Source organism: Schistocerca cancellata, chromosome 2, assembly GCF_023864275.1.
Source record: "Schistocerca cancellata isolate TAMUIC-IGC-003103 chromosome 2, iqSchCanc2.1, whole genome shotgun sequence".
In the NCBI taxonomy this organism is placed as follows: domain Eukaryota; kingdom Metazoa; phylum Arthropoda; class Insecta; order Orthoptera; family Acrididae; genus Schistocerca; species Schistocerca cancellata.
Window position 1 is genome coordinate 911,375,423 of NC_064627.1, and position 26,176 is coordinate 911,401,598.

The 26,176-nt window shown below is 39.9% G+C and overlaps 1 protein-coding gene across 1 annotated transcript; it reads left to right on the forward strand.

The window, feature by feature from the left end:
- The first annotated feature begins 478 nt into the window (after positions 1–478).
- LOC126162850 (heat shock factor-binding protein 1) lies at positions 479–15,384 on the forward strand. Its single transcript, XM_049919621.1, has 3 exons — positions 479–693; positions 9,505–9,571; positions 14,711–15,384. The coding sequence occupies exons 1-3, from the start codon at positions 592–594 to the stop codon at positions 14,797–14,799; spliced, it is 258 nt and encodes an 85-aa protein (XP_049775578.1). The 5' UTR covers positions 479–591; the 3' UTR covers positions 14,800–15,384.
- Positions 15,385–26,176: the final 10,792 nt, after the last annotated feature.

Below are 26,176 nucleotides of genomic sequence, written 5' to 3' on the forward strand. Positions count from 1 at the left end.
GATATAAAATGTCTGACAGACGGCGAAGTAAAATTTTAAAAAAAACTTAAAAAATCTCTCCTTGAGAAGTCTTTCTATTCCATAGAAGAATTTCTATGTGTAAAAGGTGGTGGGTAGCAATTACTTACACACTTAAGTATATTTTTAAAAAATGGGCCACATGTAACCATTTTCACTAATTAATTTGTAATTAGAATGTAAAATGGTTTTTTCCGTATCATTGCGATTTATAGAGTAAATGATTCATGAAACAAGAGACTAACTAACTAACTAATGTTAACGGTTGTTTCACTTTCAGAGCCACACATCAATGTTTCCCGTACTCAATGTATTACAAGAATAAAAGTATCTCTTGAGACAATTTGTTTCTGTCAGTATGAAAAAGGTAATATCACTTTCGAACCACTTATCTGTGATGAATCACAGGATCCAGAGTTGCGTGTTAAACGACTGTTAAGAGGTATTTTCGTTCGGTGCCTGTTACGGGATAGCACTGGTCGATTGTAGCAGCCCGAATCAGAGTATTTAGTTTGTGTTGTTGGTTGACAGGTGCGGTTTTTGTGTGGCGGTGCAGAACATCTGCGTGAAATTATGTCGAACATAAAGCAAGAAATCAAAACGGAGGAAGAGCAACAGAATTATTCAATGAGTAACAATAGCGATCCAAAAAATATGCAGGAATTAACACAATATGTAAGTAAACCACGGAAAAACATGGGTTTTTGGAGAATATCAGTCTAATGTTTGTTAGAAGTGCCTCACACTGTTAATTTAGTTTCTATGCGTGTTACCAGCGAATACAAGTAGCAAGTCAGACTGATTCAGCCCAGCGCCCGTTTTCGTGTTGATTGTATATAAAATTACCATACCCATTGCTTGAAGTAATTTTAATATTATGTCTTTTTCGTGTTATTGTTGGAAAAAATTCGAGCATATATCCCGATAGTCTTCTATACTGTTCAGATTTATAGTCTTCTATACTGCTCAGATAAATCAACAGACCTTGTAAACAATTTCTTATGTGTTTTGCCCATGCTTTTTATTCTCTTTAGTATCTTGTAGAGCGCACATAAGTATTTATTGGGTCTCTTTCAATTTACATGAGGTGTTTTACATGAATAAAATTAATCTGTTCTGTGTATAGGAACTGTGTTTGACTAATTGACACATCATGTGACTGAATATATATATTAAAAAATCTTGTATTTTAATAATCATAATTGCGCCTCATATAAAGGATGGAGAGGCTCCACAGTTTTTTATTAATTTTGTAATGCCCAGCCCCTGTGTTCGTTTTCTATATATATATATATATATATATATATGGTGTGCTGTCACAGAAGCAGCTCATATAAATCCTTGTGGGTACTTATCGTGTGTTAATAACTGAACTGTTTGTAATGTTATTTGTCATTCCAATAAGCTAAATGTTAACGAAATGTGAAACTATAATCTTGACCACAACATAAAATTCACATTTATTTATTTAGAGTTTTCTTGCTTCTTCTTGTCAGATTATGTGTTCAGCAATTGTTATGTTTAGGTACAAATTTTGATACCTACGGCTTGTCATTATAATTTGTGTACATAGATTGATACATAATGTAATATGTATTTACAGAACTTAATACTTAATATCACCTGTACAGACATAACTCTCCTGACAAGTAAGATTGCATGATGAGGTAATTATTGGATTTAGCGAAGTGTTCAGTCCTGCTTCACCAATTCACAACCAAACTGCCACTTTTAACTGGATGTGGATGTCAGGCTACACTACAGATCGGTATGTCACCACATCTAAGATTTCGTATCACATTCTTTGGCTTTGCTAACTTATAACCAAATTACCAGCTTCCAAATTAACATAGGCTCCATGTTAAATTACAGATCTTTCACCACAGTCTACATCCCAAGAACTAATTTAAAAAGAAATATTGTCATTGTTTTGCTCTATCTGCCTGTGTATGTTGCTACCTTATCATTAAGAGATGAAGCTGACATCTGATATTGGCAGGTTCAGTTGACCACTTGTTTACAAAGGCTGTTATCTGCTTACAACTTGGGCAAGAGAAACTGTTTATTTCCTACTCTAGAGCCACTTTGATTTCTAATTTTATTGTTCACAAAAATCTACTACCTATCTGCAGATCTTTAAAGTAATGCGGCCAACTAGCTTTAGTACCTGAGGACCGGTGTCTCAACACAAACAGCAACATCTAAAGCTGGCACCAACACCTGCATGGGTAACATTTAAATAAATCCATGGTCAATTTTAAATCCACTTGGGAACTGAAGAAATCTGTCACTGAACGTATGTAATGACTAATCAGCTACAGTTCTATCCCTCAGCACAGAAGGGGAACTTTGCAACAAGAGATAAACCAGAATTAAGGAAGTAGAGCAAAAGCTGTATGGTCAGGGATCTCTGTCAACCTCCAATATATATATGATGTAGGGGGTAGGGTGATGGGACATTAGTAACAAAATCATCCATTAATCTTATTACTCTCTCACTTGTCGTAAAGTAAATGTAAAGAAAAGAGGACAATGAGAAAGAGAAGTCTCTCTGACAGGTTGCATCTGTACTCAAGTGGATATCAACTGGTTACTAGACTCTTAAAGAGAAGTTATCCCCGAGTCCCACTGTTAAGGGATTACAAGATTCATTGCTGAAACCATGGAAGAGGTGGGGTTGTGATTATCAATGATTCTTAACAGTCCTCACCCGTCAATCCTAAATCGTTGCCCTAACTCTTCATATTTGATGTATAATAAGTGTGCTGTATCCACTTACCCCTCACAAAAATACATTATCTCACAGACCTCATTCAGGTTCACTATTCAGTAGCTATTGTCGAATTGCTTTAATATCTTGTATGCTTGAGGTAATTGTTAACCGATATCTTGTTTGGGATTTGAAGCCCAGAAGGCGATGTAGCCTCTCCCAAATGGGTTTAGTTGATACACCTACACCTACATCTACACCTACCTCTACATATATGTTTTGCAAGTCAGCACACAGTGCGTGGTAGAGGGTATCTTATTACAGCACTAGTCATTCCCTTTCCTGGTTTACTCATAAATGGAGTGAGGAAAAATTACTGTATATATGTTTCCAGACAAGCCCTAATTTCACTTATCTCATCTTTGCAGTCCTTGGGTGAAACATATGATGGAGGCTGTAGAATCGTTATGCAGTCAGCTGCAAATGCTGGTTCTCTAAATTTTTTCAACAGTGTTCATATTGTTTGAACCTACCAGTAACAAATTTAACAGCATGACATAAGAGTTGCTTTGATGTCTCCTCTAATCTGACCTGGTGCGGATCTCAAACACTTCAGCAGTACTCAAGAACTGCTCGCGCTGGTGTTCTAAATATAGTCTCGTTTAAAGATGAGCTACCTTTCTAGAAATCAAACCACTTCCTACTGCTGACCTTATATGCTTGTTCAAATTTGTGACACTTTACAAAATTACGTCTAGGTGTTTAATCAATGTGACTTATGTCAAGCAGCACTCAACATATACTGTATTCACACATTAGAGGATTGTTTTTCATACTTATCTATACTAACTGACATTTTTCTTCTTTTACAGCAAATAGAAACTCCATCCAAATCATTCTCTATCCTCCTGCAGTCACTCAATAACTGTGGTGTTCTGCAGATGATAGATTTTGATGAGCACTTCGTGTCCAGGACAATGTACTTGGTTCTATTACTCAAAAAAAGTCTTTGAGCCATTCGAATATTTGAGAATCTGTTCCATATAGTTGGACCTTTGTCGACAGCCTGCAGTGGACCACTGTGTCAAACATTTTCGAGAAATCCAGGAATATAGAATCTGCCTTTGGCCTTCATCCATGATTGCATGATATTGTGTAAGAAAAGGGCAGACTCAGTTTCATATGAATGATTCTTTCTAAATCCATGCTAATTTCTGGTCAGAAGCTTTTGTGTCTCTAGGAATTTATTATATTCAGACTTAGAATATGCTCAAAAATTCTGCAACAAACTGACTTATAGATGTTGGCCTCTCTTTTTGTGTGTCTGTTCTTTTACTCTCTGTTCATACAGTAGTCACCAGCATTTTTTTTCCAGTCACTTGGGACTTTGTGGTAACCATGGTATTTGCAGTTAATGCGGTCCTGGGTAATCTCACCTATTGAAGATTTAGGTACGGGAAGCCTTGGTCCACAAATGCTCTGGATTCTTCTTAGATATTGAGAAAACATACAGTAGCATTTAGAGGTAGGATATTGTCATGAATTAGGAAAAAAGAGGATGCCTTTGTGAACATCTTTTCTTTATAGAATTGGAGATGTGTGACCAAATCTCTTACTTCTGGAGAATTGTATAGCCCAGGAAAGTACATCACACTTATTTGTTGGTGATTTCTCTTGACAGTACATCTACTGCAGTTGAGTAAGCGTTTGGAACAATGGAAAAACAAGTTGAGAAGTTTCATCAAGAGAGTTTGGTTGGTTTCATGTTCGACATATCATTTGCGTGACAAGTGGTAATGATGTGGAATGAATTGTTTTATATTCATGTCACAAATTACTTTGTAAATATGCCTACTATATGCTATTCATCTAAAAGTGGTTAAAAAAAAGGTACAGATGAGTTAGTATTTCCTGCCCACAACATTTCACACATTTAAGTAATAGAAATTCTTCTATTGAATGGAAGATGTTTTCAAGGATAAACTATTTACGTAGACTTTAATAGTTCATATGGTCATCTGAACTCTGTGCCACATCTCGGGCAGTACCAAGTCGGTTACCAGAAGTTCTAAATATTCTGAAATGCCTCACCAAAATAAATTAATGTGGGGAGCTGATGGGTCCCAGTTCCTGCACTTTTACAGAGCATTTGTTTGGCCTTGACTTGAATCTGGATGCCTTGATCCAGATCTGAGTGCCTTGATTCCAACAAACATGTTATAAGCAAAGTCATGCTTCAATTCATTGATCAGTGACATACAGGCCTAACATTGGTGTAATATTGACAAATAGCTTATTTACACAAATAAGGTAGAGTAACAGAAAAATATGAAATGTGGGGTTTTAGTGTCCTGTACAAGATCCATAGGGGATAATTTATTTAACCCCAAATACAGAAAAATCCTTTACTATACTAACTCCCAACAAGGTGAGGTCTTGTAATGGTGAGATGTGTTCTGAAGTATTGTCTTAACTGTAACCACTAACATGTATGGCTAATTACATTGTCCAATCTAATTTTAGAAATAACAAAAACAGTAAACAATGCGTCTCTCGTAAAATTTTTAACTATGACTTTAAAAATTTTTTCTAATGGGTAATACTCAACTAAGGACACCATGTGCTAGATATTAGGCAGTGTAGGAATTGGGTCAATGCCGGCCAGTTTGGCCGTGCGGTTCTAGGCGCTTCAGTCTGGAACCACGTGACCGCTAGTGTCGCAGGTTCAAATTCTGCCTCGGGCATGGATGTGTGTGATGTCCTTAGTTTAGTTAGGTTTAAGTAGTTCTGAGTTCTAGGGGACTGATGACCTCAGATGTTAAGTCCCATAGTGCTCAGAGCCATTTTTTGAATTGGGTCAATGAATAGCAGAAGTATGCAAACAGTGAGCAAGGAATTTTCACCAAGCTATTCCCAAATACAAGTTACAATAACACACACCCTGCACCAATCTGCCATTACTGTCTCTGTCATATTAGCCCATAAAATTAGACTTATCAAGACTCGACACAGTAGTCAAGCAAGACTGACACCTCGTCCAATCCTTTTCTAGCTAAACAGCTTTTCCGCTGACAGTTTACCATGAGCAGGTGGCCAGCGACACAACTGTGAATGCCTTCTGTGGCAGGCATCTACTCATATTGACAAGAGTAGTTTGTCAGTATTTCCAACATGGTGGCAGCTATACGAACATGTCCTCATGACAAGCTCTATGCAGGCCTCTAGTGTTTACACATCTGATTTTTATCTGTACTATACAGGGTGAGTCACCTAACATTACCGCTGGATATATTTCGTAAACCACATCAAATACTGACGAATAGATTCCACGGACCGAACGTGAGGAGAGGGGCTAGTGTAATTGGTTAACACAAACCATACAAAAATGCACGGAAGTATGTTTTTTAACACAAACCTACGTTTTTTTGAATGGAACCCCATTAGTTTTGTTAGCACATCTGAACATATAAACAAATACGTAATCAGTGCCGTTTGTTGCATTGTAAATGTTAATTAAATCCGGAGATATTGTAACCTAAAGTTGACGCTTGAGTACCACTCCTCCGCTGTTCGATCGTGTGTATCGGAGAGCACCGAATTACGTAGGGATCCAAAAGGAACGGTGATGGATCTTAGGTACAGAAGAGACTGGAACAGCACATTACGTCCACATGCTAACACCTTTTTATTGGTCTTTTTCACTGACGCACATGTACATTACCGTGAGGGGTGAGGTACATGTACACACGTGGTTTCCATTTTCAGTTACGGAGTGGGATAGAGTGTGTCCCGACATGTCAGGCCAATAGATGTTCAATGTGGTGGCCATCATTTGCTGCACACAATTGCAATCTCTGGCGTAATGAATGTCGTACACGCCGCAGTACATCTGGTGTAATGTCGCCGCAGGCTGCCACAATACGTTATTTCATATCCTCTGGGGTTGTAGGCACATCACGGTACACATTCTCCTTTAATGTACCCCACAGAAAGAAGTCCAGAGGTGTAAGATCAGGAGAACGGGCTGGCCAATTTATGCGTCCTCCACATCCTATGAAACGCCCGTTGAACATCCTGTCAAGGGTCAGCCTAGTGTTAATTGCGCAATGTGCAGGTTCACCATCATGCTGATACCACATACGTCGACACGTTTCCGGTGGGACATTTTCGAGCAACGTTGGCAGATCATTCTGTGGAAACGCGATGTATGTTGCAGCTGTTTGGGCCCCTGCAATGAAGTGAGGACCAGTGAGGTGGTCGCCAATGATTCCGCACCATACATTTACAGTCCACGGTCGCTGTCGCTCTACCTGTCTGAGCCAGCGAGGATTTTCCACGGACCAGTAATGCATGTTCCGTAGATTCACTGTCCTGTGGTTTGTGAAACCCGCTTCGTCGGTAAACAGGTAGAACTGCAAAACATTCTCTGTTAATGCCCATTGACAGAATTGCACTCGATAATTAAAGTAATCACCATGTAATTGCTGATGTAGCGACACATGAAACGGGTGAAAACGGTGATGATGCAGTATGCGCATGACACTACTTTGACTCAGTCCACCGGCTCTCGCAATGTCCCGTGTACTCGTGTGGGTTCATGGCAACAGCAGCTAACACACCAACTGCACCCGCTTCTCCTGTGATGGGCCTGTTGCGGACCCGTTTGCGTGCTACGGCCATACCTGTTGCATACAGTTGGCGGTAGATGTTTTGCAATGTGCGGCACGTTGGATGCTCTCTGTGTGGGTACCATTCTGCATACACCCTGCAGGCTTCAGCTGCATTTCGTCGACACTCGCCATAGATGAGGATCATCTCCGCCTTTTCAGAGTTCGAATACACCATGGTCACAGTTCCTACAACACTACACTATCACAGACGTCTGGTAACACGGTGTACTACAGTTGGTCTGCGTGCGGAGATGAAGCAAGCGCTACATGTGGACACTGCGACAGCTAGACCAAACCACAACAGTGCACTACAGCCACACTCGTAAACACGGTTGTCATCGTAAACATGTCCCTGCAGATGCTGCTCGCTGACTGTGGCCCGTGTTTTGTTACAACACGCAACTGAACGTTGGAGGTTTCAAGCGTCAACTTTAGGTTACAATATCTCCGGATGTAATTAACATTTTACAATGCAACAAACGGAACTGATTACGTATTTGTTTATATGTTCAGATGTGCTAACAAAACTAACATGGTTCCATTTAAAAAAACCAAGGTTTGTGTTAAAAAACATACTTGCGTGCATTCTTTTATGGTTTGTATTAAACAATTACACAAGCCCCTCTCCTCACGTTCGGTCTGTGGAATCGATTCGTCAGCATTTGATGTGGTTTACGAAATATATCCAGCGGTAACGTTAGGTGGCTCACCCTGTATATGAATAGGATATAGTCGACAAATACTTTTGACCTCAGTGGCAGCCTTCAACATAAGATCTTGAAGTTCCGTATCTCTTAACATATATAGCATGGAACTGTACACTTTCCAAAAGTTTTTTGAGGGGATGAGAACTTACCCTAACAGGAAATTTCTCATCTCCTCTGGATTTGTGTACCCTCTAATTATTATTGGAAATGTATGCACTCGAGTGGTTAAGAGCATCCAAGACACCTTCTGAAATATTCGGGACAAAGGTAGGAAGAATCTCAGTTGGTTGTCAGGGCATGTGGGAATTATGGCAAAGTTTGTTATAAATTTAACTATTTTAATAGTGGAGTAGGTGTTTTATGGAGGTATATTAGGAAGATGTTTTTATACGCCACTCCCAAGTATACAGAGTTCTGTTAGTTTGCTTTCTTATAGAATCATATTCCAGTTGATCATGTTTCATTACACCAGTCTTTCGTCAGTTTAAGTCTCTCTCATCAATGAAAAAGAAGACTATGAAGCAATCTCAGTATCTGACAGTTTAGAACAGGTAATGTTTGTGCTGTTGCTAACCGGAAGGGTGAACTTTATCTACAGGTTCAGCACACAGAGATAGTTTTCATTTTTCTTCTAAACATTAACATTGTCCGATGCTCTCAGAAAAGTTTGTGTGTTGATTGGGTCTTGTCACAGGAGATTCCTTGTGAAGACAATTTCTTTTTTATTTTACTTAACACAGCAATGGGTATTTTAATAATACTGCTGAGTTCACTAAAATCACCAACATCGCCCTGCATAAATGAATTACAGGTCTGTAAGATTCTTCCAATAAATCTGTGTGGTATGTGCCTTTCCTACAACCAATTTGGTTGCATCGCTTTAAATCCCAGGATCCACATATTCACTTCTGCAACAAGTGATTATCCCCTGCAGTCCTCTGGAATTGCACTACAATTTTTCTGTCTGTATTGTTTCTCCATAAAAAAAAAAAGAACCATGACCTGCAAATAGTATAATGGAGTTTTTACATTATCCACAAGATCATTTAAGTAAATTGATTGTCCTGTAATACTCCTTGGAATTTGTGTTGTTTACAGCTGCTGCTGCCACTTCTCCCTTCCCATTTTCAGCCAATTTCTTTCCTGGTGGCGACTGGTGATCATTATCCCTTAGACACCTTCCTCAATGTTAGTTCTGTAGTGCTCTCTCTCTCTCTCTCTCTCTCTCTCTCTCTCTGTCTGTGTGTGTGTGTGTGTGTGTGTGTGTGTGTTCACCTCTCATATCTCTGTGCCATATGTAGCAATAACGTCAACAATGAATTAAGAAAATTTGCTACATTTATCAGATAGATGAAAGTAAACTACATTTTAACCTTTTTTTTTTTTTTTTTTCTTACAGGTGCAGACCTTACTTCAAGGAATGCAGGACAAGTTTCAAGCAATGTCAGATCAGATCATAACAAGAAATATCCTTTAATAACACCTTCATTGATCATTTTTGGTTATAGAAATTGCATATAAAAAAATTTAAGTTTCTAATTTTTAAAATGTCTTTCAAGTAGTCATTCAGTATGTTGAGACACAAGACCCACATTCAGATAAAGGGGGAAGGGGATGATTCTCTGTCTTGACTCCCAGGTTTATGTTTCTCAGTATTTCCATAAATCATTTGAGGCAAATTTTATAATGGTGATAATAGGAAGACCACAGGAAATTTCCTGAATCATCTTCGTCCAGGCAGAACTTTGTGCTCCATCTTGAATGACTTCGCAAGCATAATTATCCTACTCATTCTATTATTGCTTGGTTATTGTTTTCTTAATTAGTACTGGTTTGGTCGACAAACTATCAATCTCAGAGAAGGTGTCATTTGGATGCGGTATGGAGGCGCACAGGGTCAGCACACAGCTCTTCTTGCCGTTGTGCTTTGCAGACCTTTGAGCCACTACTTCTGTCAAGTAGCTCCTCAGCATTATGAAGCTGAGTGGACTCGTCTTCCCACCAAAGGAAAATTTCTGGCTTTACCAGAAATTGAACCCGGGTTCTCTGCATGGCAACCAGCCATGCTGTGACCACTCGGCTATGGAGGTGGGCACACAGCTTTTAGTAGTTCATTTATTCATCCCAATATTTTTGCTGTGAAACATTCAGCCACCATTTGCAATCACTCTGACTTTTCTATATGACTGCCATTTTACTCCATCAGAGAAAGCACATTCATTAAACATATTAAATATTAATAGATGTGAATAATCAAATGTTATAATGCACCATTTTATTATGAAGAGTGAAGAATGTTGTGCCTTAAGAATACAGGGTACTTACAAATTGTGGAAAAATGGAATTTTTTATGACTTACAGTCTTTCCTGATTACATTGATGTATACATTATAGGGTTTCAGATGGAAAAATGACCTATATATACCGAATTTTAAAGTTACGGCCATGTATGCTGCCACACCCCATTTATTTCTTTTATAGAAACCAGTATTATTTCGAAAAGAATTGTGAATTTTCTGTTTCTAGCAAAGATACGTATGATACATTGTATATGTTGGTAACAGTGAAGGTTTCTAGTGTCTGTAAATGATTACCTTTGCTAGTATTTACTTTTGTTTCACTGAAGCAGTTTGTTCACATGTTACTGAATGTTTGTTGCCCAAGTGCTACATGTATTTGTGGAAGTACATATCCTTTAGTGTGCAATAAATATGAACTATGCCACGCATCAAGAAATTCAATGAAAGGAAATTCCATGGTAACCAGTTCACAAACAAAGCAAGCCACACTGTTGAAAGGCACCTATGTATCAGTTCTTCAGGGAAGAAACTCCCACACAGCACACCTCCTGGTGATTCAAATTTTTGTGTTAACAATGACACTGTTTGTAGTGAATTTGTTGTTGTTGATGTGGGCATCTTATCTTCTTTGATAAAGAAAGTGGCAAAATGTAAACAATGTAATGGTGTAGGCTATCTGAACATAACTGAACAATAAAGTAGCAGGAAGGGTTTAGTGTCAAAATTAGTTGTTCTGTATAGATCCTGAAATAAATCTGCCTAGAAAACGACTTCAAACATTGTGCATAATTCATATGATGTGAATTTGAAGTTAGTGTATGCAGTGCATGCAGTAGGAAAAGGAAAAAGGCTGCTCAAACGTTTTGTGGTTTGATGGACCTTCCTTCTCCTCCCAGTAGGTTCAGCAAGTACATAAAAATACTGTTATGTGCTTTGACAGTTGTGTCTAAAGCATCTATGAAACATGCAGTAGAAGAAACTGTAAATGGTATTAGTGGAAATAGGGACATTGCTGTTGCACTTGATGAGACATGGCAACATCATGGACATCGTTCCTTGAATGGTGTTGTAAGTGCTACTTCCCAGAGATTGGAAAAGGTGTTGATGTTGAGTGCTTATCTAAGTACGGCTCACCTGCCATGTAACACTGAAGGACATATTGAACATCAGCGTTCTAAGAATTTTGGTGGTTATAGTGGAGGTATGGAGTGTGATGGAGCTCTAAAAATATTTCAGAGGTCGGTGCCCGTTTATAACGTTAGATATACGAAGTACCTAGGCAATGGGGACTCTAAAGCTTTCAATAAAATTAATGAGGTCAATGTTTATGGGGATACCTTGGTAACAAAACTGGAGTGTTGTGGACATGTACAAAAGAGGGTGGGTGCTAGATTGAGCAAGATATGAAGAGAAATGAAAGGAAAGTTGCTATCTGATGGAAAATTTGTCTGGCTGAGGCAGATTGACAGAAACTGAAATATACCTTCTTCAGAGTTATTATGGACTGATCATTAGATGAACTGCACCTCTAAATAATGTTACAGCAATGAGAAAAGCTGTATGGGCCACCTATTTTCATAAGTTGCCCACAGATGACCACACTGTTCATGGACTTTGCCCTAAAGGAGCAGATTCTTTGTGTGGTTACCAAAAAGCAAAAGAAAGTGGGCAAATATACCATCATAAGTGTTTTCTCCCTGAGCTTGTTATTAATTATATAAAACCAATTTTTAGATACCTGAATGACCCTGTTTTGCTTAGTAAATGTCTTCATGGGGGCGGGGCGATCAGAATACAAATGAAAGTTTCAACCATTGCATATGGGAAAGATTACCCAAGAATGTTTTTTAGAACTAAATACATTAAAAGTTGGTGTACTAGATGCAGTGATATATTTTAATGATGGAGTGATAAGAATTTTGGAAGTCCTGAGAAATTTAGGCATAAAATGTGGCTCTAATATGGAAGATCAATTGCTTGCATGTGACAGACAATGGGTGCATGAAGCTGAAAGATTCACTCATCAAGTTACCAAAGAAGCAAGAAGTGCTAAAAGGAGTGCTAAGAGGAAGCTTTAAGATGAAGAAATGCTGCAGGATGAAGACTATGCTTTAGGAACGTTCTGAGGCACAGTTTAATTGAACTCATATCTTCATTCCCAATTTCCTGCAAGTTGTATTTTTCAGAGGTTACAAATATTTCCTATAGTTTATAAAGCATTGCTCTAATTTTTTTTCCGTAACTTGCAGCAGTCCATACTTATGTAGTAGACCTAAGGTTTATTGCAGATCAACTAAATTATGGAAAAAATAACATTTTTAATAGGAAAAAAATATAAAAATTGAAGTGTAAGATGTGATATTTTTTATCCTTGTAATATAAATAATAGGTGGAATTAAATAGGTCTAGTACCTCAGCCATCATGTCATGCCTATCTGGTAAAAATTTGGTCTCCTTCAAATGTAAAACATTAGATTAAATGGTACCTCAATTTGAGAAAGCATTTTGGAAAAAAAATTGCATAATTTTCTTTGTAATTTTTAATAACCCTAAGCAGGTTCAAAAATATTCAAAATACTTCTAATTTGTTTAGGATGTGTGCTGCGTTACCTGATATCAACAAAAAAAACCTGTAAAACATGTACATTGTAAACAGTGCCTGAAAGAAATAGGTGATGATTTTTACATAATATTGAGCTGGAGAAGTACCCTGTATTCTTAAGACAAATAAGTGTATTAAGAGTCCAAATTGATTGTGTGTTAAAATAGTAGATGGCATGTTTTCAATGTTCTGAGTTACAGTCCAAAGTCTTCCTGAGAAACAAATTAAGAAGAATGACGGTACCGATGATTAATTAGTTTATGTGCCTGTTACATTTCCACATGTTCCTTGATAACTGAACAATACAGCATTCAGCAGCTGTGCAATTGTTGGATTTTGAAAGACAGCTACGTGTTGATGTTTGATGCATCTTTCCAATAAGGTTTATATTGTTTGCCTGATGTAGGTCTTACAATGTTGACAAATAATTATGTTAGCCCAGTATTATGTAGAATCAATTTAATGTTCATAGAACAAAGTCAGTAGAAATCTAGGTTGGAGCATGGGAGGGTTTGACCTGATTTTGAGGAAATTTTTTTCAGGTTGAAAAAAAGAAGAAAATTTAAACATAACTGATTCAATTTTGAAAACAAATAAAACAGAAGCTCAGAGTTACCTGATGTAAAGTTTTTGTTGTCAGTAAAACATATCCCTCATTAACAACTGCCAGGCTTGCCTTACTGTAAATCTTGTTCAGCATAAACAAGGGGAATTTGTTTAGTCACAGGCAAAAGTTTGCATCAAACGACTCTTGAGGAATAGTCCAGTTTTCCTGCATATGAAGGTTGCAGTGAAACTATGACTAGGAATGGTTTATTGCTTTACATGGAATGGCCATTTCTGCAGTGAGGTTATACGTGAAGGATCTTTTCACATTTGAGCTGTGGGATGTTCAATGATAATAACATAGATTTGTCTAGAGGCATCAGGAAAGTGCTGCAGAATATCGGGAGAAGACAACTTGTTAGATAGGAGGCATGGGTGGAATGAATTTATGGGAAAATTTTGAAGAAACGAGATGATGTCACCATTGATCTTTGTCATAAATATTTTTTTTATATATATCTGCATACCATTAGGGATAGAAAAATAGCCACTTAAGTTAACACATAACTGTTTTGGTGTATGAGACATTCATACAAGCTCCTAGATGTTTGCCATATTCTGATACATTTACCACAGAAAATAGTTGTCATTATATATGTATTGAGTTGGACACTTGTAGTTTAATGGGAAACAGTGTTCGATAGGACAAAGATCATGGAAATAGTAGACATTTAGATGATTGGCAAGATGGCATTTGTAGGGACAAATAAGGAACCAAACAGTAACTGTAGCAGGACGGAGATAGCAGAAGACTTCATTTTGTTCCAAATGACTGCTTGTTGTTGGATAGAAGACTGGAGATGATTAGTTTTCACAAAGGTGAAACTCTGGCCATCCCTCCCTCCTCCTACACACACACACACACACACACACACACACACACACACACACACACACACACACACAGAGTGATTGAGAGAGAGAGAGACTGAACTTAAAGAAATAATTGATGAAAGATAAATTTGAGTTACTAAATATAATCTTCAGTACAACCATGTGTTATTGTATAATATTTATATGTTATCAACAAGAAATTAGAATAACAGGTTCATTGTGCTTGTTAGAAATGTTATGCATTTTTCCTTAACAGAAGACACTAGATGAAATGGGTAATCGCATTGATGATTTGGAGAAAAATATAACAGAACTAATGACACAAGCTGGTGTGGAAGGGCCTGAAAAATAAAAAGGGAACTGTTTGCATTTCAAATCACTGTATGAAAATTAAATTTGCAGACTGAAGATACATCTTTAACTTGAAGAGTCATGTTGCACCACAAGCATTAGATAGTTCTGATAAAGTGTTGTGTAGTTGTTAAGAGTTATTTTCTATTTATCATTGCACAATTAAGGCATGAGTAACGGTGGAAGTGACTTCATGACTGGAAAGTAAATGAAACAGTGTGGTGTTACTTTTGATCTTGCATAGGCCTGAACTTGAAAAGATAAGAAGTTATTGCATATCCATTTTGGAATCCCAAGTGTATTGGAGTGTGTTTAGTTCCAGATTATTACGTATTGTAATGTTGTCAGAAAGTTTTTCTTATAATTTTTGTAATTCAGCCATATGATTCAAAATTTAATCAATTTTTTATGTCGTTTGTGTGATCAGTATCTGTCATTGTTCATGATACAAGTATTTTCAAGACACACTCATCCAGTCATGAGCCTTTATACACAAGAGGCAATTCTTCATTAATGGGTAGGAGTGTAACTTTGTATATAATATTTATAATGAAATAATCATGAACTTTTGTAATGTTTTATCAAATGTTCATTTCATTTTCCCCTTCACTTCCTTAACTTACAGTGCTGTGAGCATTATTAATACACCCTTTTTGTCAGTTTGATTTAATAAAAGTTTTAAAAGGAGACTCTTTGTTTACATAACAAAGACTTGTGTGTAAAAACACAATAGTCACAATAATTTAGGCTATGAAAACTCCATGTAATATGAGTTACAGTTAACTTTAGTTTTTTATTTTCAAAGTACTACCCAAAATATTTTTTTTTTTTATGATGGACATCATCAATTTTCCATGATCTGTGTGTGCCGTCCTTTGATCCCAAAACCTTGCCACTTTCCTCAACACTGATACTCACTGTGTATGTGATATGTTTTCTTTGGAACTTTTTCTCATCAGTACCAACAAAGTGTGTTTCATTGGATGGTGATTCCATGCAGCCTACTGTCCTACTGCTTCATACCAATAATCCCAGCAACTTCATTCACAAGTAGTTTTCCTGTCATATCTCAGGCCGTCCGAAAACTATTGACTCATTTGAACAATAACAAAGATAATCTAATTTTTGTTACATATTTATTGCCTTTGCCTGCAGTGTTGCACTCAGATTTTTTGTGAAATGTTGGATTTCTTTTTTTTTTTTTTTTTTTTTTTTTTTTCAGCATTGTTCATAAAATAAATTCCTCCCACAAAAGCTCTTTGTTGCATTCATAATATTTGTAACAACCAAGGCAGTCTTTTATAACTGTCCTGAATAATTTTCTTTGTCACACAAAACCAGTAAGGCTTTATGTGCCAATATCACACAATATGCTGCAGTAGAGTAGTCTTTAGACAATAGCCCCAAACCTATTGATTGCTTCACATTGTGAGTGATTTTAATTTATTCACTTTACAGTGTGGTTTACATAATGTGCTTCATTTCCACTACATTCAAATCGGTACTAATTTCTCCCATTATCTACTTCCTCTCCTTGCTGTCCCACATTTTTACTACTTGCACCGCTTTTCAAAATACCACGTTGAGGTCAATTTAGCTACTCTTCTTATTTGTTCACGCCCTTATTTCTGTACCTCACTTATTTTCTTTTTCATTTCTTATAATTTCGTACTTCTGATATTGTCTTCTTCTTCACTACCTCTGTTAATGTTTGTGTTATGATTAAATTTGTCCTTTCAACACTATTAATTCCAGTCTGGCCTTTTCATATCTCAAACTTCAAGGTACCATTGTGTGTGTGCTAAATTCTCAGGTTTCCAGTTTCATGTGATGATAGGGTTACTTAAATGTCAATTCTCTTCATGACTGGTTTTGCTATGTCTCCCATGATAGTGGGTGATGAAGAAGTTTCCTATTCAATCCATGAAGAGTCCAGTTTACACCTGTGGTTCCTTCTTTCAGTGAGTGATAGAACTATTGATTTCAAAACTTCACAGTCTAGCCACATTTTTCATATGTGTGGTTACCTGCTGACATTTGATAAATAAAATCTTTTTCATAATTTGATAACACATTTAAAATATTTTTGTGAAGGTATTTTTATTGCCTTTTGCACAAGATAACATTGTTTTAAAGAACTTTTTAGGCCCTCAAAGATAAGGCCATTACAGGAGCAGGTACTGTTTCTGTATTATTATTATTATTATTATTGTTATTATTATTATTATTGTTATTATTATTATTATTGTTATTATTATTATTATTGTTATTATTATTATTATTGTTATCATCATCATCATCATCCGGGGGAGGGAAAGAGGGGAGGCATAAAATAATTATAGTCTTGTAGAAGGAACTATCTGGATATTTGCTAAAGAGATTTACAAATGTGGAATGTCAGGTTTAAGATCTGAACCTAGGTGCACTATGCAGTTTAAGAGCAATGTCCAGGAAGAAACCAACCATAAATTGTGGTTACTTCACTGTAGTTATCCATACTAAAAAGTCTGGAAGTCCAATGTTATATGCGTATCACTGTATGTGGCATCTGGGTAATAAGAAGTGTACTAACAAACTGTGGCTTTGAGACAGATCTTCGCAAGATAGGATGGCTTAGTTCACAGACTGTTGTCCATGGAAGCTGAGATCAGAGTTTAAGTCTGATACAAAAGTTTGTCTGTTAGAACGTTAAAGACTTGAGTATTTTATCACAGTGCTACTTCATATTTCTGACAATGAAATTTGATTTTCTCTTTCTCCTATATTTATTCTAAAATATTTCCAAACTGTGTAGTAAATCTTTTTGAGTATAGATGTACACCAAATTGAGTGATTGCTGCTTGCATTCCATGTGACAGTTGCATTCTGGCATGAGCTTGCTGGAGACGGTGGTCATGTGTGAGTGAGGTGTGCTTTCTTGTGTGTCTGAATATCTGTGTGTTTCTCTCTTTCTTTCTCTCTTGAAGGCGATGGCCAAAAGCTAATGTAAGTGTCTTTTAATTGTGCCTGCATGCAACTTATCATTACAGTAAGTACCAATCTATCTTTTCCTTACTTTTTTTATATTCTAAACTGAGTGACCAGGTGTTCGCATATCTTTTCACTGTGTTGTGTGTCTGCATCTCATGGTCTGGTGTCTATCTATATGACTTGTACCTATGAAGCTGCCATGGTAGCTCAGCATGTTTGGTCAGGAGACTGTCAACCCTCTGTAACAATTTGAAAGATGTCATTCGATTTCCGCAAAGAACCACTGAAAAAAAATGACAAGGAAAAGGTATGGGGTTGGGTATCATCACTGTCTCTGGATCACAGGTGGGACTGTTTCATGTTATCCATTTCATTGTCATTGAAGTGCAAGTACCGTCAAATAAAACGACTTGCGCCAGGTGGCTGAACAATACCACACAAGGTATCACAGCCAATAATGCCATATGGTCATTTCATTCACTGGGCTGTCGTTTGATAACCATCTTGCGACATTATAATTTTCTGTATTTTGAAGCTCATCAACTATTGTGCAATATTTATATTCAGTTACAAATTAGTTTCATAACACAATGTGTGGTGAGACCAAATCAGTAGTTCTTAAAATTTGTGTTCAAATAGAGGCAACTATACAAAATTCCTCTTTTATCAAGCAACACCCTTTAAATATATTTGGAAGGATTGAGAAGCTGATCTCTAACTTGTATCTGTATGACTGGTACCTATTAATTTAGAATGTCTTTGCAAAATAATTTAAGTTGCTGTTCAAGCCATTACACATTATTCTCATCAACAATTTCTTGGAAAAGGAAACAGGACTAATAAAGATCAACAGAGGAGTGCAACAAGGGTGTAGCTATTCACCTACTATGTTCAGTACATACATAAGCAATGTTTTTAGACAGTGGAAATGAGAAATTATACAGTGTCATTTAATACCAGGACTCTCTCTCTCTCTCTCTCTCTCTCTCTCTCTCTCTCTCTCTCTCTCTCCCTCTCCCCCCCCCTCCCTCTCTCCTCCCCCCCCCCCACCCCGTCATTTAATACCAGGACTCTCTCTCTCTCTCTCTCTCTCTCTCTCTCTCTCCCCCCCCTCCCTCTCTCCTCCCCCCCCACTCCTGATTATCAAATAATTATTCTAAAAGAAAATGGCGTCCAGTCTGCAATACATCACTTGAATCAAAACTATAAAAATAACAACCTAAAAATTTCATTACATACTATATCAACAATCAATAGAACATTTCATATGTTTCGATGAGATATTAAGAATAAGAAAATTATGTCATCAATATATTAAATATGTTTCAAATAATACGTGGCACAGTACACCGAATACTGTGTGATAAGACAAGGAATTATGTTGTTGTGGTCTTCAGTCCTGAGGCTGGTTTGATGCAGCTCTCCATGCTACTCTATCCTGTGCAAGCTTCTTCATCTCCCAGTACCTACTGCAGTCTGCATCCTTCTGAATCTGCTTAGTGTATTCATCTCTTGGTCTCCCTCTACGGTTTTTACCCTCCACACTGCCCTCCAATACTAAATCGGTGATCCCTCAATGTCTCAGAACGTGTCCTACCAACCAATCCCTTCTTCTAGTCAAGTTGTGCCACAAGCTCCTCTTCTCCCCAATTCTAATCAGTACCTCCTCATTAGTTATGTGATCTACCCATCTAATCTTCAGCATTCTTCTGTAGCACCACATTTCGAAAGCTTCTTGTCTAAACTATTTATCGTCCATGTTTCACTTCCATACATGGCTACACTCCATACAAATACTTTCAGAAAAGGCTTCCTGACATTTAAATCTATACTCGATGTTAACAAATTTTTCTTCTTCAGAAACACTTTCCTTGCCATTGCCAATCTACATTTTATGTCCTCTCTACTTCGACCATCATCAGTTATTTTGCTCCCCAAATAGCAAAACTTCTTTACTACTTTAAGTGTCTCATTTCCTAATCTAATTCTCTCAGTATCACCCGACTTAATTCGACTACATTCCATTATCCTCATTTTGCTTTTGTTGATGTTCATCTTATACCCTCCTTTCAAGACACCATCCATTCCGTTCAACTGCTCTTCCAAGTCCTTAGCTGTCTCTGACAGAATTACAATGTCATCGGCAAAACTCAAAGTTAAGGAATAATACAGAGTTGAAATTGTACATAGTAATTGTCATCTGTATTCGAATATATGGAAGTGATTCTTGGACATCAACTAAGAAAGACATAAGATGAACATAACTGGCTGAAACAATTTTTTAAGGAAAGTTAAAGGCTGTATGCTCAGAAATCAAATACAAAATAATGTTTAAAGAACTTAGTATGTAGTTTTTTTTTTTCATCAGTCTTCTAACTGGTTCCATGTGGCCCACCACAAATTCCTAAAGTGTGGCAATTTCATCATCTGACAGCAGCACATACACCCAAAGTCCTTAGGCCTAATTATTTGTTGGATGTATTCCAATCTGCTTTCCCCTACAACTTTTGCCCTCTATAACTCCCATGGAAGTTATTCCCTGAAGTTTTATCCTACATTTTGTAGTTATGTCCATTCTTCTTGTCGAGGTTTTTCACATAATTCTATCCTTACTGATTCTGTAACTCTGTCTTCACTGATTCTGCAGGGAACCACCTCATTTCTTTTTATGTTATCAGTCCACCTTAATATTTAGCATCCTCCAACAACACCACACCTCAAGCATTCCACAATATCTATGACTGATCATGCTACTAGTTGGTGTCCTTCCATCCAGCTGGGTGGAGAGAGAGAGAGAGAGAGAGAGAGAGAGAGAGAGAGAGAGAGAAAGAGAGAGAGAGAGAGAGAGTAGCCATCCTGCAGCCACCGTACCAATGGCTGTGTGCCTTACTGCAATAAATGTCATCTTGTAATAACCTGCTACGTTAACAGCCTCCCTGTTAAAGTATATGTCAGACAAAAATATGTATCAGTCAAGCCTTGTACAAAAGCTTTACGAAAATAAAACCAATAAGAATATCAACTTCTCTTCAATCAATAAAAGTGGCCTTACTATTAAGAAATACACTACAATTCTATTGTAAGCTAACATTTTATATTGTGTTGCTACTTTGTTTCAAACGTGTGACATCACTGTGTCCTTTAACTGTTTCACACCAGGATAGTATTCCCGTGCAGGCCTGGGGGTTAGAATAGGCCAGAGGTATTTCTGCCTGTCATAAGAGGCAAGTAAAATGAGTCGCACTTTCGGCCTTTGTTATGGTCTCCTGTAGTGATTGACCTCCATTTTTCAAAATTTTCCTGAAGAGTGAGCCAACTGGGGAAGGGTGCCTTACATGATGCATCGTGTCCGTCGCGCATTGAGATCTTTAGCCCACTTTCTTGTCGTGGCATTGCAGTCCCACTCATCCTCCATCTCTTGAGCAAGGACACCTTCCTGTGTGCATTTTCCTCCACCCATTATGCAGTCTCGTTTTCTGTGCTGACGAGGACCATGGAATTCTCTGTATGGTAGCCAGTCCATTGTGCTGGGGCCTCCATGTACCCTGTTGGTTATAGCCCCCTGACAACACACAGATAGCTTTGCTGATGACTGCGCTGTTTACTCACCACGTATGCCTTGGAATAGATGCCCATCTCCCTGGGGCATCGAGACTCTCGGCAATGGCCATCCTTCCAGGTGGCCCTTGCTGAGGCTGGGTGGTGCCCGTGGGTAGGGCCCATGGTCAGAGTGGGTGGCATCAGGGCGGATGACACGTCATGAAGCATAGTACGTCATCTCTTGCTGGTCATCTGCCGCCAGCAGTCTCTAAGCAGGCAAAGTCTAACTTCAATGCTAGACATATGACCCCAAATCGTTCCCCTCCATGGCCACACCATGGGAGGTAGGCCAGGCTAAGGATGGCAGTGAAGCTTATTCACCCCAGTACCTCGTATGTACGAGAGTTGATGAGGAATATTTCATGTCTGTGAAGCCTCAGTTTTTTGTGGAGCATTTGGAGGACAAGTTTGGGTAGGTCTTGTCCAAAATGCACTCTGGGTCAGTCTTGATAAAAACAGTACCATCTGCCCAGACTTGGGCATTACTCACTTGTGGCAGGTTGGGGGATGTTTCTGTTACCATCACGCCCCATAAGAGCTTAAATATGGTCCAGGGTATTGTATTCCACAGGGACCTTCTTTTGCAGTTTGATGATGAGCTGTGCGCTACTTTAGAGCAGCGAGGTGTTCATTTTGTCTGGCACGCCCATTGGGGTCTGAGGGTTGATTAGGTTGCCACCAGTGCCTTCATCTTGGCCTCTGAGGGTGACACACAGTCCGAGAAGGTCAAGGTGATGGTCTACTGCTGTGATGTCAGCTATATATCCCTCCCCCGATGCGGTGCTTTAAGTGCTGGAAGTTTGGTCATATGTCTTTCCGCTGTACTTCCAGCATCACATGTCGAGATTATGGATGTCCATCACATCCCAATACTCCATGTGCCCCAACTCCCATCTGTGTCAACTGCAGAGAGCATCATTCACCTTGCTCACCAGACTGCAGGATTTTACAGAAAGAGAGGAAAATCATGGAATATAAGACGCTGTACCGACTGACATACACTGAGGCTAAGATGAAATTTGAGCGCCTACATCCTGTGGCTGTGACCTCCTCTTACACTGCCGCTGCGAGAACAGTTGTCGCCCAATCAGTTCCTTGCATTCCTGTCACGTCTCTGAACCAGAAGACTGCACCTGCCCCCTGGATGGTGAGGGGGCACTTCCCTCCCTGTTGCTCCCGCACCACCTACTTCAGGAGCAAACCCCCCCCCCCCCCCCCCCCAAACCATCAGGGATATCAGTCCCCACTTCTGAACCAGAGAAGTGTAAGTCTTCTTCAGCTTCTCTTGCTAGGAGTGGGTCCCTTCAGTCACTTCCTTTCCAGGTTTCTGCAAGTGGGAAAGATGACACCTGCCAGTGGCTGAAGAGCCCAAAAGCAGCTGGTCATAGGGCTTCACGACCATCCTCATCCCAGAGACTGAACCAGTGAGGTCCTCCCAGCCAGGGAAACCCAAGGAGCAGTGAGAGAAATCCAAAAAGAAGATCCCCAATACCAAGGGAATTGCGGTGGCACCCACACCAGTGCTACCTACAAGCTTTGCGACTGCAGATGAGGTGGAGATTCTGGCGTCCGCTGAGGACGCAATGGATATAGACTGCTCAGGCAAAAAGTTGAGTAGCAGCAGATGACACTGAGGTGAAAACTGCCTCATTGAATGTTCCATGCCTTCCCAGTCGCATGATGACGTCATCCTCCAGTGGAGTTGCGGCGGTTTTTTCCACCTCCTAGCTGAGCTATGGCAACTGTTAAGCTTTACATCTGCTTTCTGCACTGCCCTCCAGGAAACCTGGTTCCCAGCAATGCGGACCCCTGCCCTCCGCGGCTATAAGGGATACTACAGGAACCATAGCAAGATTAATCGAGTGTCAAGTACAGTTTGCGTTTATGTCCTAAACTCAGTCTGTAGTGAAACTGTGCCCCTTAAAACCGCTCTTAAAGTTGTGGGTGTCAGAATAAGGACGATTCAGGAAATAACTGTCTGCAAGGTATATCTTCCTCCAGATGGTGCAGTGTCCCTGAATGTAATAACTGCGCTCACTGATAAACTCCCTAAACCTTTCCTACTTTTGGGAGATTTTAACGCTGTAACCCCTTGTGGGGTGGCACCACACTTACTGGCTGAGGCAGAGATGTCAAAACTTTACTGTCTCAGTTCGACCTCTGCCTCTTAAATACTGGGGCCACTATACATTTCAGTGTGGCTCATGGTAGCTACTCGGCCATTGATTTATCAATTTGCAGTCCAGGACTTCTCCCATCTATCCACTGGAGAGCACATGACGACTTGTGTGGTAGTGACCACTTCCCCATCTTCCTGTCACTGCCCCAGTATCAGGCCCATGGATGCCTGCCCAAATGGGCTTTAAATGAAGGCAGACTGGGAAACTTTAACCTCTGCTGTCACCGCTGAATCTCCCCCACACAGTAACATCGATGTGATGGTCGAGCAAGTGACTACAACAATCATTTCTGTGGCAGAAAACACGATCCCTCGCTCTTTAGGGTGCCCCCGGTGAAAGGCAATCCCTTGGTGGTCACCGGAAGTCGCCGAAGTAATTAAAGAGTATCAGTAAGCTCTACAGTGGCATAAGTGGCACCCTTCCCTGGAGCAACTCATAGCCTTTAAATGGCTCTGTGCCCGCGTTCACCAACTTATCAGACGAAAGCAGGAGTGTTGTGAGAGATATGTCTCAACCATTGGGTGCCATACATCACCTTCACAATTCTGAGCAAAGATAAAATGTGCTTTCGGGTACCAGACCACATCAGGTGTTCCCGGTGTCAACATAAATGGCGTGTTATGTACCGACACAAACACAGTTGCCGAGCACTACGTCAAGCCCCTGCATCGGAGAATTACCTGCCAGCCTTTCACACTCTCAAACAGCAGCTGTAATGGAAAGTCCTCTCATTTGCTACATGCCACAGTGAATCCAATAACGCCCCATTGAGAGTGTCAGCTCCTCGGTGCCCTTGCACATTGCCCCAACATAGGTCCTGGGCCAGGTCGGATCCACAGTCAGATGGTTAAACATCTCCCATCTGACTACAAGTGACATCTCCTCATCATCTTTAACCAGATCTGGTGCGATGGCATCTTTCCGTCACTATGACGGGAGAGCACTATTATTCTGGTGCTCAAACCCAGTAAAAACCTGCTTGATGTGGATAGCTATCGGCCCATCTGCCTCATCAACGTTCTTTGTAAGCTGCTGAAATATACGGTGTGTCGGCAGTTGGATTGGGTCCTGGAGTCACGTGGCCTACTGGCTCCATGTCAGGGAGGCTTCAGCCAGGGTTGCTCTACCACTGATGATCTTGTGTCCCTCGAGTCTGCCATCCGAACAGCCTTTTCCTGGTGTCAACACCTGGTTGTAGTCTTTTTTGATTTACAAAAAGTGTATGACACCACCTGGTGACATCATATTCTTGCCACATTTTACATTATGTGAGTGGGGTCTCTGAGGCCTGCTCTTCAATTTTGTCCAGAATTTCATGTTGCTTCGTACCTTCCATGTCCAAGTTGGTGCCTCCCGTAGCTCCCGCCATATCCAGGAGAATGGGGTCCTGCAGGGCTCTGTACTGTGTGTGTCTCTACTTTTTGTGGCCATTAATGTTCTAGCAGCAGCTGTAGGGCCATCTGTCTCACCTTCTCTGTATGCAGACGACTTTTGCATTTCATACTGCTCCACCAGTACCGGTGTTGCTGAGCGGCACCTACAGGGAGCCATCCACAAGGTGCAGTCATGGGCTCTACCCACGGTTTCCAGTTTTTGGCCGCAAAGTCGTGTTTTATGCGCTTCTACTGGCATGCCGTTCAACCAGAACCAGAACTTTTTCTTAATGACGATCCACTCACTGTAGTGGAGACATATTGATTCTTAGGATTGTTTTTTGATGCCTGATTGACTTGGCTTTCTCACTTTCGTCAGCTTAAGTGGAAGTGCTGGCAGCACCTCAATGACTCCACTGCCTGAGCAACATCAATTGGGGTGCAGATCGCTCTACACTGCTGCAGCTCTACAGAGCCCTTGTTCAATCCCGCCTTCACTATGGGAGTCTGGGTTATGGTTTGGTGGTGCCCTCAGCGTTGCGTTTACTCGACCCAGTGCGCCACTGTGGCATTTGCATAGCAACAGGAGCTTTTAGGACGAGTCTGATGACCAGCGTCCTTGTGGAGGCCAGAGTCCCTCCATTGCAGGTTAGGCGTGTACAACTGCTGGCCAGTTACATTGCACATGTTATTAGTTCTCCTGCACATCCGAATCACCGTCTCCTTTTCCCACCCATGGCAGTTCACCTCCCGCATCAGTGGCCCACGTCAGGGCTTCCAATTGCAGTTTGTGTCCGATCCCATCTTTCCGAACTGGAGTCCTAGCCTTTACCACCTATACTTAAGGTCCAGTCACGTACACCTCCATGGTGTACACATAGGCCACGGCTTTGCCTGGACCTTTCACATGGTCCTGAGGACTTGGTTAACCCCGCGGCTCTCTGCTGCCACTTCCTCTCGATTCTTGACATGTACCGAGGCCACAAAGTGGTTTACACTGACGGCTCAATGGCTGATGCTTACCTCAGCTTCGTGTATGTCCATGGAAGACATATTGAACAGTATTCCTTGCCCGATGACTAGTGTTTTCATGGTTGAGCTGGTGGCTGTATACCATGCTCTTGAGCACATCCGTTCATGCCCTGGGGAGTCGTTTCTTCTGTATACTGACTCTTTGAGAAGCCTACAGGCTATCGACCAGTGCTACCCTCGTCATGCTTTGGTAGCGACCATCCAGGAGTCCATCTATGCCCTG